This window comes from Varanus komodoensis, unplaced genomic scaffold (assembly GCF_004798865.1).
Source record: "Varanus komodoensis strain SLA01 unplaced genomic scaffold, ASM479886v1 scaffold4, whole genome shotgun sequence".
In the NCBI taxonomy this organism is placed as follows: Eukaryota; Metazoa; Chordata; class Lepidosauria; order Squamata; family Varanidae; genus Varanus; species Varanus komodoensis.
In genome coordinates, this window is record NW_025335941.1 from 24,475,793 (window position 1) to 24,491,944 (window position 16,152).

Here is a 16,152-nt window from a genome sequence, read left to right on the forward strand (position 1 = left end):
GCACAATAGATGACTATATCCTTTCTTTCTCAATATTGATGAAAGTTATTGCACACAGCCCAATTTTTACATAAACTACAGTAATAATTATACCACCTCAATTTTCCTGCCCCTGTCAGCATCATGTCATGGCCACTTGTGGTAAAATACATTTAAAGGAATCAGGCACATGTTTCCATTTTAGACCCTAAATGCAACTAAACTTTAATATGAAGTGTAAAAGAGCTCCCAAGTTTATTGTGAATTCTGCATTTGAATTATTTCGAAAGCCCCTAATATCTATTAGGCATGATATGAATACAAAAAGAGAAGATAATCTAAATTTGGGGTATTTTTACCTAATTGATATGTAAAGGAAGGTGAAAATAATCTAATATCAAAAGACATCAATAGCAATCTTATTCTGTATCTTAAGGGGTTTGCAGCCAAAATCCTCAAGGGATATCACTAATACCAATCTGCATTTAATGACAACTTGCCTTTCCATAGTCCTTTTGATTACATTAACTGCCCCCTTGGGAATGAATTTTCTACTCTGATGATGAATAAGATGTACTGGGCAACTGACATACTTTTTCATTCATAGACTAAAAGAAGATTCACTCCAGATGCCTTACTGATTAGTTTTATTAGAGTATGAAAATAGCTATTTTGCTTTATGAAGAGATGCATTCAATTCTTTTGAAAAGAACAGTTGAAGTTTTGCATGACAAGCAAAATGTTCTTCTCTATACATAAAGATACAGAAGCTGCCTTCTTTTGAATCTGGTCAAACTAGAAAGAGAAGGAAGAACACTTGACATACATAATAAAATTGTAAATGGATGCAGTGCTACAAGTTGGGATTTGCGTCTAAGCCACCTCAGATCAGATTTTATCTTCAAATCTTTGAAAAAAGCACAGTGTTTCCTTTAAAAATGACAAGTGGAAAATATCTTCCATTTTGAATTGCCTTTGCTTACACCCCCATGTACTTTGCCCACAGCAGCAGGTAAGATACCTAGCAGTTTAAATAAGGCCAGCACTTCATTCAACATCTGTTGAATGAACAGAAGCATAACTGCATGCAGCCAATAAGGTTTACTGTTTTAAAGCATAAATAGACACAGCAGTGAATTCCATCTGAAAGGAGTTTCCTGGCAAAATGACATTTCTGAAAACACTATGCTCTTTTTGCAGCACAAATCAATTAAGGCACTAAATACAATCATCTAAATTAGAATATGTCAGCCAGGTACTGAATGAAAATAAGCAAATCGGCCTCTTACACTAATTGATAAGTGTGCTCTGTAAAACAAGTACTTTGAATTTATGCTATCAATATTTTAACTTCACTTTTGTCTGGCTGTGCTTTACATGTTGACCCATCATGATCATAAAATGCTACAAAAAGATGCTGCTTCTGGTTTTCTTTATCTGTCTTTAGTAGGCTACTAAGTCCTAAACATCCTGAATCAACTTTTTGTCCTATTTCAATCTGGCTTCTTCAATGTATGAACATCATAAAGGGTTTCTTCAAAAATTACCTTCTCTTAAGAATGAATCAAGGCTTTATTGTATGTTCATTTATAGTTTCAATATTGATGCTCTTTTTGTTTCCTTTCTGTGCATTTATTCTTTTAGTCTCTTCAAAATTTTCATTTGCGTTTGGGTTTTATATTTGCTTGTTTTTTAGCATTTGCTAGTAGCTCTCTCTTTTACTTTAATCTCTGGGAGATCCTCATTTACACTGTTTGTGATCCATCTCTTCTCACCTGCTGCAAACTTACTCACTCTTTTAGCTTTCAATATATAGTTAATGCTTTATGATGACACTTTTCAACATTACATTTCTACTATATCATTTTCTCATACTAATCATTACTGCATTTCTGATAGTCCTTCAGCTACTTCTGTCTTTATCACAGTGCTACCTGAAGTTCAATATGGATTGGGCAGCTGATTATTTAGGAACAGAAAAAATCTTTTTCTATTTCTCTTATTTTGTGTTGAAAATTATATTGCACTCTTGAATGCATGTAGTATCTTAACTTCTAACCTTGACTTTCTTTTCTTACCAGACAGAGTCTGTTGTCAAATTTTGTCATGCCATCTTTGGCAATATTGCTCAAGTCCATATTTTTCTTTTTCTGTTTTTCAACAAAAATGAATATTTAACCTTTAATATTTCTCATATTGATGACTGCAATGTTTTTGGTCAGTCTAAAACTCTGTTCTCCACATTATGGCTCTTGCTTACTTATGTAATCATGATATTTATTTATTCCCACTGCAGCTTTCAAAGATTCTCAGATGCTCAAATTCAGTTTAAACCTTGTGTCCATGCTTTTAGCATTGTTTGTTCCAGTTATTAATAACTTCAGGGCACAATCTTAGTGGGAGATACTTAACTCTCTGGGAGCATCAAAGAGGTGATGGACATTCCTCATGCCCTGGGTGGCAGCTAGACAGGACCAGGAGAAAAGGAGGCTGAGGCACAATTAGGAAACCTTAAATCTTGGCTGTTCCAGTTTCCTCCCTTTCCTGTCCCCCCCAGAATGCTCTTACAACACTGGAAAAGAATCTAGTGAGCTTCTTTCCATGCTGGCTGAAGTAGGGGATTGGGAGACTGAAGTATGTATCCCTACCACAGGCCAGAGCAATTTCCCAGGTATGACTCCAAAGCAGACACTCCAGTACAATAAAAAGACACACAAGGTAAAACAATATAAAAAGAGACTACTGATCATACAACTGCAAATAATGCTAAAAATAATTACAAGATAGAGTACTTATGTTGTTCATCTTCAACTGATTCGAACAGCACCCTTTGTTCTGTACTACTAGTAGGAGCAGAGTTCCCCCCTTCCACTTCCCCTCCAAAAAAAAGCAGTGAAAAGATCTTCAATCTACTGTACAATGGCTAATATTTCATGCTTTTTAGTGATCACATGGTTTCATAACATCCATGATGGTCTTTTCCAGCCTATTGCCTCCACAGAAAAAAGTGCTTTGCATTTTTCAAGTCTGGGTTACCCACATCATCAACTTGGCATTTAAGTGAAATTGTAGGGATTCACTTCCCAAACTTTTTGGGATGTGAAAAATGTAGGTAGTCCCTTCTTTATTTTAGATTTGTGGAACCTAGCAGCATCCATTTGGCAATTGGATACACATACTCAGACCCAAGGATGCCAAATCCTACCCAAGGATGCCAATAACAGTGAATGACCAGTTGCCATTTATGAGTGCGTAAGAGCAGGCACACTCTGTGGTACAACTTTAAATCTGGGAAATTGAAGCCTCTCTCATCCATGGGTAACATCAATTTCTTGAGGGACAGCATATCCGAGGGGACTTTCCCTTAATGAATATTCTAAATAGTGCCTTGTGTTGGTGATAAACAGATACCATGGAGGATATCTGAGGTGACACATGAATGTTAAGGTATTGATCCTTCCTCAAACACCAAGGGTGAACAAGGCTCACCAGACCACATCCAATGCTATTTCAGTTAACAGGGAAGACAAATTCTCCTTAATCAACTGTGAAATCAACCTTGGGATCTTTTATTCCCATACTTTTAGGGTTCTTAATAGGCATGAGCTTTCTTCTTCAAGCACTGAGAAGTCAAGTTTTCCCCTTTTACTTGATGCTGGAATAACCCTGGGGAAATAAGGAGGAAAGCTCCAATTTCAAAGGAATTATTCAGGAAGGTGTGGCTTGCTGGCAGGATTCCCTGTAGTGTACATTTCACTCATGGCTACAGCCTAGCTAAGTGTAAGAATGTGTGTAGATTAAATAGTCAAGGAGTAGGATCCAGCTAGTACATTTCCAAACATTTAAAATCACATAGAAAACCTTCAGAAAGTCAGCCTCCACATACAGAGAATGCAGAAATGGTGATGGTGGGGGATGGGACGAGCACAGTCCACCACCCCATGTTTTTACAGAGGTAACATGACTCTAGGACAGATTTTTATAGGGATGAATACCTTACTTTAATGGAACTTCCACAGTTTAATTCAATACATATTCACTCACAAGTTAGTCCAACTGAGTTCCCAAGTAGGTAAGTGTGTGTAGGACTGCAGCCTTAGCATTCTTAACAGGTTTGACCTTTGCTTACCTTCCTCCTCTATTTCACATCATGTTCCAATTAGGATATTTTCTTCTTTCCTCCTTGTGTTAAGCCAAGATTTTCTGTTCTGTTCTGTTTCTGTTCTCTCTTCTGTCTCCTTTCCTATGTCTGCAATATTCTTCCAGCATATATTCTCATTCTTACTCTGCTTTTTAAAGTTCTTAAAATTTATTTTACCAGTTCAGTCTCCCTTAAATCTATTATCCTTCTCCCCCACTTTATATATAATCATTATTCTTTAAATCATGCTAATAATAATATACATTACCTTAAGTCTGTAGAAATGCTTATCTGCTCCTTATTCCTCACACCTTCTAGTACTTTTTCCTTTGGACTAATGTTGGAAGCCACTTTGGTAGGCAGGAACATATCTATTTTTTTTCTGTAGAATATTTATGTCATTGATCCAACCAAAGCTAGCCATGACTATATGACAACTAACTTGTGGACAATGAGCATCAACCATGCCTAGCTTCATTTTAGGCCATAATAGGCTTACATTCTAAGAACTTAAAGGATAACTAAGAATGACAGTAATGGCAATACTTTGGAAACTTACTAAATAATTGTGTACATAAAAAAACATTGTTTTACCCATTTTTATCACCATACAAATCTGGCTCCATTAAAGGCTCAACAAAGAGAGTTGTGGAATGTTAGATCAATCATGAGCCCTTTGTATCTTTTCAAAGAGTCTTCTCACAGAAATCTCATAGCAGAAGAACTGGGGGAAGGGGCGATAGTGGCAGAGTGATATCATTCAGAAGAAAGAGGGGACTCTATAATTGCACCCCCTTGTTTTTCCACAAATAGCCACTTCTATGCATATAAAACTTTACAGTTCTCTCCATCAGAAAATGAACTTTAAATTAAAAGTGCCCAGATCTATTAAATTTATTATGTTTCTTTTTCTGTCTTATTTCTTGGAATCTCAAGGTTCACCACATCCTTCAACCCATGATTTTATCATCTCAGCAATCTTGTTAGATAGGTTAGGCTGAGGGAACATGACTGGCATAAGACCACACAGGAAAATTCATACCAATTGGGATTTGAACCATAGTTCTGTCTTTCCTATAATCCTGAACTAAACTGCACACTGTCATGAAGGGGTTAAGAAAACCCTTAGATGAGAGAAAGTATACATAACTCTGATCAAGAACAAATTTATAAGATCTCAGAATTCCAGCTGTCAAGGTTCAAAGAGACCTTGGGCTTATCAGGACAGCTAGGCTCAGGGACACCCAGAGATGCTGAGTAAGGTATTTTGACTGTAGGCAGCATGGGAAACTGCTCCTTCAGGACTGGGAGACTGGCAATCACTCCAAGGGGGAGAGAAGGAGTGGGGAGGAATGAAGAACCCAGAGACAGAGAAAAAAGGTGTTTTTGTTCTTCTCCCAGTGAAGCTGCCTGCCTTTGGCAAAAGGAGACCTGCCACTTCCTATCTCAGGTTGGATCATATATCTGGCAGTATCATGTATGCATCAAGGAGCACAGGGCTAGTTTTCTTATTTTCTTGTCCTTTTGATGCATCAAGATGTACTGACACAAGGGAGTAGGTCAGCTTTGAGTGTTGTGTAATTGTTTTGCTGCTATCCATTTCCTCTTACCCTTCTCTTTTCTCTTTGAAGTCCCACATCTGTTATTTCCTCTACCAGCCCAATTTTTTACTGTCTTAATAAACTCACGTTACCCTCTGAAGCTGTGCTTGAGTGAGTCACGTGCTAATTCTAGTGCCTTGGCTGTGGGATGGCCAGAGAGGGTGTAAGGCAATTCCTATGGGGTCTGAGTGGAAGAGGGGATTCCATGCAGTGTACATTACACATGCATGCCTACTTTGTCTACCATTACAAAATTAATAGGTGTTGTTTCTTCAAGCTTTCCCTGGCAACGCAGTCCTGCATTTTCCAATATACTTTAAAGATTTACCTCTGATGCTGACAATCCATTATTTAATAGAATCAAAGTGTGTAAAAGACAGCCATGAAAAAAGAACTTTAGATGCATCACAAGGGTAAGGTAAAATGCATGCATTTGAAAATACCTACTGAAGTCACCGGTAAGAAACACTGCTTCTGCCCCGGGGGCCCATTCCTTACAGTACAGCCCTCCGTCTACAAATCTGTGAATTCCAAATGTTTGGTAGCTTCTTGTGAATTTGTCAAGGCCGCCTTCATTTTCTTCAATGTTCTTCAAAATACGATGAAAGGCAGCATACCTTTCAACAGAAGAATGTTAGGAAAGGGTTACTACAAATGAAACTTCTAGTGATATGTACATTTTATTTCTTGGTCATTCAAGTCTATTAAGTGCTAGTCATCCTAGTTAATATACCCTTAAGAATTCTCTTTATAAGTGATAAAGTTTACAAACATGTTTGGAAATGAAAATAAAAATGTGTTACAATTTAATTATGTCTGGCACCTTCTATCAATAGAGTGCCATCCATTCTGTAGATAGAAGCTTGAAATCAATGGAGTTAATTGTTCTTTACTTATCTGTTACTGGCATTCCACAGAATTCCAACTATGGCAGCCCTACTTTTTTTCAAAATATGAGAAAATATGAAAATTATGCTAAAGTCAACAGCAGCAAAAACATCCCACACTTTCCTTGAGGAACAGTTTTTCTTCATAAAACAAAAGCTAGAGCATGGCACCTCTATTGTAAGATGCTCAGTTTTATCTAGTTTAAAAGGGTCATTTGTTCAAAGGAAACATCAATCACAGTGACAACTAAGATATTACACCTTGGGGAAAAATGCCACTGCTGGGAAACAGTCTCAGGTTTATTTAAAGCTGTGGTACAGAAAGAGTCACTTTAGAGACATCATATTAAGAGGCTCTTTAGGTCTCATTTATTGGTTATTCCAGTTGATTATATTAACTTTTTATTCGCAAGGTTAAGCCTTCCCAACAGCTTTTATTCAAGAGACTGCTATTTACCTCACAGCCAATAAAAATCTCAGAAGACGTAAGGCCTGAGGATAGTGGGCAGGTTCATATAATCCTCTTGTTCCACACAGAGAAGCCCCAACATTACATTTGGGAAATTTGCTCATGGGCATCATGCATCAAAACTGTGTAATGACTTTTGTAACCTCCATAGTCAGTTCACTTATTATTCAGTGCACACCAGACTCCTCTCTTACAAGAGCCTCTAAATATAAAGTTGCCTTCTCAACAAACATGTGTGACAGGTGATGGAATTTTAAAGCTTGTTGCAATTTAATTTGAATGCATAAAATATAAGTCAAACAGAGAAGCTGGGAAAAGACGATTTATACATTTTTGGAGGGAAAAAGGTCAAAACACAGCAAAAGAACAAGTCACTGCGATACACAGTCACCTGATCTTTCTTGCTTTTAGTTAAGTTGCAGCAATCCTTATGCTGGAAATGGTAGGACCTTTTTCTATCTAAATATACATAGGATTGCACCACAGCCTTGGTTAATGACTCATCTGCATTACAGTCCCCCACCCCCAGCTTCCACGACTGGGTTGCATTTGAAGTACTGTCAAAAAGAACACAGTCAAGCAAAAACTGCTGCAGTACGAACACCTTTCAGTTTCTTTGGACCCTTCATTTAGCTAACATGCAGCTTCGAAAAATAACATCACTTCAAGAGGAGCAAGTACTGTCCAAAAAGAGCTACTAATATGAAACATATTAAAATTGGCTTTGTCATTAATTTGCATGTGTTTGCACGGTACCAATATATCAATATAGAGATAACATATTAATACTGGTGCACAGAACTACAATTATCAGGACTGCTTTGAAGAAACCTTGCATAGTTTGTTAGTTATTGACGACACACTCCTCACACTCACAAACATCTTCCTATGAGCCACACACTTGCTTTACAAAGTTTATGCAAGTCAGCATTATTTCTTTATACTGGCATGCAGAAAATGAAGCAAGTATGAGTACTGTGGCCAAGACTACATCTTAGAGATAAGGACTTCTTTGCTCTATCATGTTGCACATTTATCTGTTGCCTAGCAGCTGCAGGACTCCATCAAACTCTTGTCATCCAGAAGACCCAAGGAGTGATTATTGATCACTCCTGGTGTAGAGGTAGCATTTTGTGCACATCAGAAATTGCATTACTGTCATGCGTGGAACAGTGAAAGGATGAAATAGTGAAGAAGCAATGCGAAGACCTTTTTATTCAAATGTTATTTTTATTGTTAATACTATTTATTTATTTTATTCTTTGGCCAAGGCGACTTATACTGTTTTATATTGTGTTTATTTATTTGATTGTGAGCTGCCCCGAGGCTTTGGTGAATGGGGCGGCATAGAAGTTCTCTAAATAAATAAATAATAAATAATCATCTTGGGATAAGCAGTTCAGAACATTTCAATTGTCCACCTGGGATATCAATACTTGCAGGCTTCTTATACAACAGATATCCATCCATTATTTTAAAGTTGTCAGCAATTCTTTGACCATTCCATTCAAAGATATTAGGAATGGGCATAAGGTTCACATTAAATGGAATGCTAAAACTCTAATCAGATATGGAACATTACCAACAAAAAGGACTGGTCCCAATATGGGTGAAGGGGTGAAGTGAACAGCACTGGACCTCTGACCAAGGAGACCTGGATTCATTTCTGCTCTGCCACAGTTTCCTAAGTACCCTTGAGTCAGTCTCTCTCGAGAAAGACACAACCCCATACACATTTTCTGACATTTTAAGAAAGAAGGGTAGGAGATCCACAATTAGAATACTGCAAAATATGCTGAAGTGGCAACTCAGGCTCAAATGAAAGTGTCTGCCTTGCTGTTGAAAAGGCAGGGTGTGCGGGAGGAAGCAAACACTTCTGACATGAACCGCCAGTGAAAGGATTGTTGTAGCCTACCTCTGTTCTTCTGATAACACACCAAATGAACTTGGAAGGAACTCCTTACTAAACATAAAACAGACCTTTTGCAACCAGCATTGCAGACGCAGTCCTTCATGTCCTTTTGGACTTTTAATGCTAGCTTCTTCCTCCTCCTCCATCTTTTATGCATAGGGCCATACAGAGGGCATTCAATCAATATGCTGTACATTATCTTCAGTTAGTATAATCCTAAATAACTGTTGAACTGCAGAGAGAGTATATATCAACATAAATCTGTTTACTCTTTTACAGTCTTGATTGTTTACCTAAAGTTTAAATTTCAGGTTATTTATATGCTATAATATTTGAACCTGCTCACAACATTCATTTTAGTAATAAGTAAACAGCAGAGGATTCCATGCAATAAACTGCATTTTAGCAGCAAGTGTTAAATAAATCCTCTGACTGTAGGTTTGAAGCCTGCAGTCAAGGAATTGGATGACTGAACTAATCAATCATCCAACTTTTGCACATCATAGTAAGCCATCATGGTTCAGTTTACTTGCAGTGCCCATGCCAGCCACCATTTTTAATATGCAAGCCATGGTGAGGATGTCACAGCTTGCAATAAAACAATAAAACTGTTTGTGTCCTACAGACATGGACATCAACAGCTATTTCAGGTCTGATCATTCCTTGGATAGCCTTAGAAGAAATAATGAATTAACTCCTCACATCCCATGACACATGGGTTCACACCACATGATATGTCTTATATATCTTCCCACCATTTCCAATGCCTTCAAAATGGTAGTAGGCACTGTCTCTGACCATTATGGGTGGGTTATCTTAATGCATGAACTAGCCCAGTATTTGAAATCCTACGTCCATTCCACCTGAAGCTGAAGAGTTTTTCAGCCTTTCTTACTTTGCACTGTTGCATATTTATACATTATTCTTATGCATTTGATTTAGAAAACTGGACCAAATCATCCCAAGCAGGACTCTCTGGGGAGTGCACTTGGTATCTTAAGAAGATAAACAGCTATTAATGAAAACAAAACAAAAACAAAACCAACTAAACAGGACTTAGAGGTGGCACAATTCTGTCAGAGTTTGGATTGCAGGCCACAGTTCCAGGCTTCTCGGGCTTCCTTCCTTCCTACTAAATGATTTTCTATCATTCCTACTTCCCCTTGATGCCTTTCTTCAACCATTAAAACTCTGCTTCCTATTCCACTATTGACTCTGTTTCTCTTCCTTGAGCTTTTCTTGGCCAGAGTTCCTAGGACCACTTGTTGTCCTCCTATTCTCATGGGAGACACATCCCTTCATCAGGCACTAGGAGCTTTTGTTCTAGCCCTCCACTGCCTCAGTTTCTTACTTTGTTAATAATCACATATGATAAGCTTTGTTTATGAGTGAGTTTGGAATGCTTAGCCTTGAACATAGTCACTCCTATCTCAGCGACCTTGTATCAAACATGTCACCACTACAGGAACAATGCAATTCTAGATTACACAATCCCAAACTCCCTGGGTTTATCCAGCAAGACAAGCTGTAGCCAATCACTGAATATTCAAATAATTGCCACGATTTCCTGTTGGATTGTTTCAACTGCCCCAGTGAGTGCTACCACTTCTTGGGGAAAATTCTGGTTTTAAACCAGAGGCTAGAATCCAAAGAAACCCATACATGAGCAGAAGGCACATCCATGTGTCCATGATTCCATGTATCCCAGATTTGCCAGCTACACCATGCTCTAATCCAGAATCTCCCTTGACACCGCAGATCTTGCTTTCAGAAACAGAAAGCACTCTAGTAGCAAAGTACCCCAGAAAGCATTATTGCACATACAATGTTCTGCGCATGTTTGAGCTGTGGCCTTTACTGGCAACTTACCATACAAAACATGTTCTGATCTATGCCAAAAACAGAGTGAGACACAAGAATATTTGAGAAGATTAAATGGCAATAATGAAGTATTTCCTTGACATTTCCAGTCAGCAGCTGTTAATTCTGGTAGAGATGTAAATACTAATAAGTAATTAAAATTTAGTAAGTGAGCAGCATATTAATTTATCTTCAAATCAAGAAACCTATTTGGTAGCCTTAAAAAACAGTACATATTTCTTGAAGTCAAAGGCGTTTCTATTTCCATATCTATTTTAGAAGAACTCAGATAAAAACTGGTTAATTTCTCTTAGGCAAAAATAAAATAGTCATTGGGGCTTCATAGTTCTTGTCAGCAAGGTAATACTGTGATATACAGATAGTTCGGTTTCATAAAGTGTCAGCATCTTCTATGCTCAGTAGGACTAGGTTTACTATTGTTTTCTCTGTTCCTTGAATTAATACATGATTTTAAAAAAAATGTAGTGGGTAACTCTCTCCCACCTTTCACAAAAGAACTATATTTGCAACTACAAATGATTCCTTGGAGCAAGCTATACACACCTACAATTCACAGCTGCATGAACAGAAGAAACAAAACTTTTACATCACTGATATAACTTTGCCACTCAATTGAATGAAGACACTGCCTTCTCTGTGTGCCAGCAGTGGCAGGCCTTACTAGAGGCAGTGTTAGCACTTGCCTATGAGGGCTAGAGTCTGAATCTTTGACTTGGAGCCCTGCATCTCTGAAATGTCAATTTCTCTCCAGAGGTTCTCAGAGAAATAAAGGTGCCAGGGCCCTGATTATGTCTTTAACATCTGATCCCCCTGGATTAGTTGGCTTTTTGCTCACATGTGCTGCTTCTCTTCCTGCATTCCTCCACCTCTTGAATCCTCCTGAGTCCCCTACCCCCGAAATCAAATGCCCTGCTCTTCCCTGTCCATACAGCCTTTAAAGTACCCTTAGAATATAAGATCCTTAAAACACACACACAGAAGGACTTTAGATCATATTTAGATTGGTACATTCAAGAAAGACAGAGTTTTCTTCTGCTGAGCCTGAGCATTAGCTTTTTCTTGTACCCACCACAACGCCTGGCCTTTCAACTTCTGAAGACACCTCTCTCAGTGTTCCAGGAAGACTTCGAATGCTCTAGAATCTGATCAACTTTAGGTCTAGGTCTTGAAGGAAGAGAATCCCTTGAGATCTCCCTACTATTGTTAGCTATTCACCCTCTACAACATATAAGCATTTATTGAAGGCAATGGCCACAGTATTGTTTGGTGTGTGAAGAGACCGACACCACTAGCCAAAATTGGTTTGTAAATTTACTATATGCAGTCTGAGAAGTTTCTGCAGGAGCTGTTCAACAGTGGAACAGATTGTTTATGGCACTGGGGTCCATTTCATTAAAGATTTTTAAGCAATGCTGGAATGGACACATATCAAGGATACTGCAGTGGCAGACTTTTTAGAATCTCTGATACAGCTGGGAAGCAATTGGTATAAAATGTAGGCAAAATGCATGAATCTTTTATAAGCCATACTAGACTTATTTCCATGCATGTGTATTATGTATACAAGCAAACAGGCAAATGCCCTTCGGGTAGTTTACAAAGCTAAAACCAAACTACTAACAAAACTGTAACAATAAATGTATCAAAATAATGTAACATTAAAAACATTTCAAACATCTAGCCCTAACACTAACAATCAAGCAATGCATTAAAAGTTTATAAAAATAAAGCTTATTCTTTATTTAAGAATAAGTAGTGAAGTGGCCAGTCTTGCTGATGGCACCAAACTATTTAGGATGGTTAACCCCAAAAGGGATTGTGAGGGGCTCCAAAGGGACCTCTCCAAAGTGGGAGAATGGGAATCAAAATGGCAAATGAAGTTCAGAGTAAGTAAGTGTAAAGTAATGCCCATTGGGGCAAGAATTCCCTACTTTATGTATTGGTTGAGCTAGCAGTGATTAAGCAAGAAAGGGATCTTGGTAGAGGCAGACAGGCTGATAAAAATATCAACACAGTGGGCAGCAGCTGTGAAAGAGGCAAACTCCATATTAGGCATAATTATGAAAGGAATAGAAAATAGAACTGTCATGATTGTGTTCCCCTGAAACAAACTTCAGTGCAAACACACTTAGTATTTGTGTACAGTTCTGGTTACCTTACCGGAAAAAGCACACTGAGTTGGAAAAACTCAGAGAAGGGCAACAAAAATGATCAAAGTGCTGGATCAACTCCTTTGTGAGTAGCAACTACAAAAAAGGGGACTGTTTAGCTTAGGAAAAAAAGTGTTTTAAATTATGGATGGTAGGAAAAGAATACTTTTTCTCCTCCCTCTCCCATAATATTCAAACATGGACTTATCCCCAGAAGGTCTCCTACAATCCTGCTTGAGGAATCTTGCGTACAGCTGGTTTGCCACTGTATGAACCAAATGCTGGACTGAAGGAACCATTTGTCTGAGACAGTGTGGGTTTTCTTATGGTCTTATTGTGTTTAGAAGACTTTTCAGTGAGACTGTCTGGTATCTGAAGTGCCCTTTCCTCTCCCATTTGTGAGGATGGATGCCTAGCTGCCCAGCTGTGATCTAGGAAAGAGTTAAAGAATAAAGAAGATGAAAAAGGTACGGAGTGAAGGAAGAGACTAGAAATAGAAGAAAAATGCAAAGAAAGGTCAAAGCTAAGGAACGCTCCAGATATCAAGCTGGTGGGCTTCTGAATATCAACTATCAGGAGACAAGAAGCAGGAAGAAGCATTTAATTTGATGCAGGATTCTCAACTGGCTATATATGTCACAGAATGTTATTCTAGGTGTTCGGTCATTTCCAGCAAGGTTCTTCTTGTGTATTCTAATCTTAGGGTTGGTTTCTGCAAGGAGTTTTAGATACAACCTATGCAAGTTTAGCCCGAAAAATGTCCTACAAGCCCCAGCATGCTGGAAGTTGTAGGACATTTGTCTGACTGAACATTTCTTGTTTCTTTGTATTTTGTTATATAGCAAAGTTGTAATTGCTGAGCCCATGGAAGCAAAGTCAAAATAAGTATGACTGATAATTTAACAATGAATCCAACGAAGCTGCAAAGCACATTTTTCTCCCCAAACATTCATTCTAAGAAGCCAATCAACTCAACTGCATTATGGATTTTAATATTACAAGGGTAACTTTTTTTTTTAAATGAAGTCACCTGAAAGCTATTACCACCATCTTGATAAAAGGCTTCACAGACAACTGTGTGAGAGACCTGAAAGGGTCAGTACTCAATTCAGTAATCCAATTCATTTAACAGAGTCTGTTTCCCAGTTGTCACCACAGGCACACTTGCTTACAGGAGCCAAGAATTTTTTTTTTTTTTCCTGCTTGGCATGTCATATAAATCCCATGCAGAAGAGTATTTTATTTTCTTATTTTAAATTAATGTGTTGGGGGGTGGGAACACCCTAATTTGAGAAGAAAGCTGTTGAAATACAAAGAGACAGATTTCTTTCTAGACATCAGTAGACTAAGACTTTGTTAGCTCATGTTTCGTATTACACAAGAGAAAATAAACTGAAAGGTCAGTCGAACAGTTACAGCATTGCCCTTTTCCAAGGTAATCAGCAGAGCATGTAGCAAAGACGTGAACACAAGCGTGACTGGAAAGACAGTAGCTGATAAAGAGGCTCACTGCCAAAACTACATGGGACAAAATACTATATTCCCAATGCCAGCTGAAGAGTGTGGCATGCTACAGGACTTACTTGAGTAATTCTGATTTATTACTTTAATTTGAAATTGTGTTCTTGTTAAACATTCAGGTTTTCGTACTGCCAAGAGATACCAGAATCTTTAACGCTGACCATTAATCACATCCATAGGTGAACTACGAGAGAAGCAGTATAGCTTATTAATTTGTTTGCAACGATGAAAACAAGGCATTCATTACAATTAATTCAGCTGCTTCACTAATGTGCGTGGTAAAATAAACACACAGTCTCCTTCTGTAATTCAATAGCAGTTTAAACTAAGGACTGCATCATAAGACCCTTTCCATATTAAAATAAGCAGCTTAGTTATCTAGATATTGCTAGTATCTTCCACTCAGACTGTATTAAATGTATTAAAGAGGTTTCTTTCCCCCCACTTTTTAAGAGAGAAAAATAAAAGTTGGAAACATCTTAAGTGTTTTGTTTACTTCAATTTATTTTTAAAATGGATCCATTAGTAACGGCACGTCAATTCCCATTTGATACCAGTGTCAGCTATTTTGTATATCAAGGTCAAGTGTGGAAAAATACAGACTCAATGAGTCCCATAGCAGCTGTGCTGAAAGTTACCAAGTCCAAATCAAAACTCAGACTAAAATAGTTGAATTTTTAGACAGTGCGAGTCTTATCGTTAAAGCTTTTTATTCTGAAGTACCACTAATGAAAATGATAATGATCCTACAAAGTTAAAGATGCAAAGGCTTCTCTACTGCTAACTCAGATTATTCCATTACATTTTTCCACTTATGATCAATCTGTTGGACACTTTATCCAAGTGCCAAAGATGTGGATAGCATTTGGATAGAAAATGACAGGCTTCAGAAAGACAGGTGGGCTTTAGAGAGTTCCTCTCCTTCACATTATGTTGGAGAAAGACCCAAACTGTGTGTACATATATACTCCATAAGATATTGAAGTTTAAAAGCCTGCCTGAACACAGTTATATTCACTTGGAGCAGGAAGCTAAAGATAAAATGAAATACTTTGAAGAAGAATTATACAACTGGACTACAGCAACAGAAAAGGATTTCCCATGCATGCTGGCATGTGATAACTGCGGTGAGAAACGGGGCATTTCAAAACATGTGTTCTCCACCTCATCTGTCAATAAAGTAGAGTGTTCCAATTAAAGAATTCAAAACTAAACTTCTATTCAGCTCCATAATCCTGTTATTTCACACACAGTCATACATTATCAATCTGATTGGACCCCTTACTCAGGTGACAGACATAAAGGGTTTCCTCATCACATCTTGGGGTAAAGGCAGAATGATTTAGAAGGAAGCAGTCCTTTAGGTACCCTGGAGACAAGCCACTTAAGGCTTCACAGCAAATAGGTAGTACTTTGAATCGTGCCTGACAGAACCCCATTAACTGAGGAGGATATTAAAAAATGAGCATAATATGTTGACACAAGCTGTGCTCCCATGAGTTGTTGTATCCAGGAACAACCCAAGCTTCCAAAAGCTCTTCAGAAGGTAGCTCCATATAGAGTATAGGAGGTAAGTTTAATTTTGATGTAACCAAGACATGTATCAAAGTG

General features: G+C 38.0%; 1 protein-coding gene across 3 annotated transcripts in view; it reads right to left on the bottom strand.

Moving 5' to 3' along the window:
• Window positions 1-16,152, bottom strand: part of GBE1 (1,4-alpha-glucan branching enzyme 1) — a 184,265-nt gene that overhangs the window by 143,772 nt on the left and 24,341 nt on the right. For all 3 annotated transcript variants that reach the window (XM_044441828.1, XM_044441827.1, XM_044441826.1), the window contains exon 2: window positions 6,169-6,338. In XM_044441828.1, coding sequence (XP_044297763.1) covers window positions 6,169-6,338 — 170 coding nt within the window. The remainder of the gene's footprint in view (window positions 1-6,168; window positions 6,339-16,152) is intronic.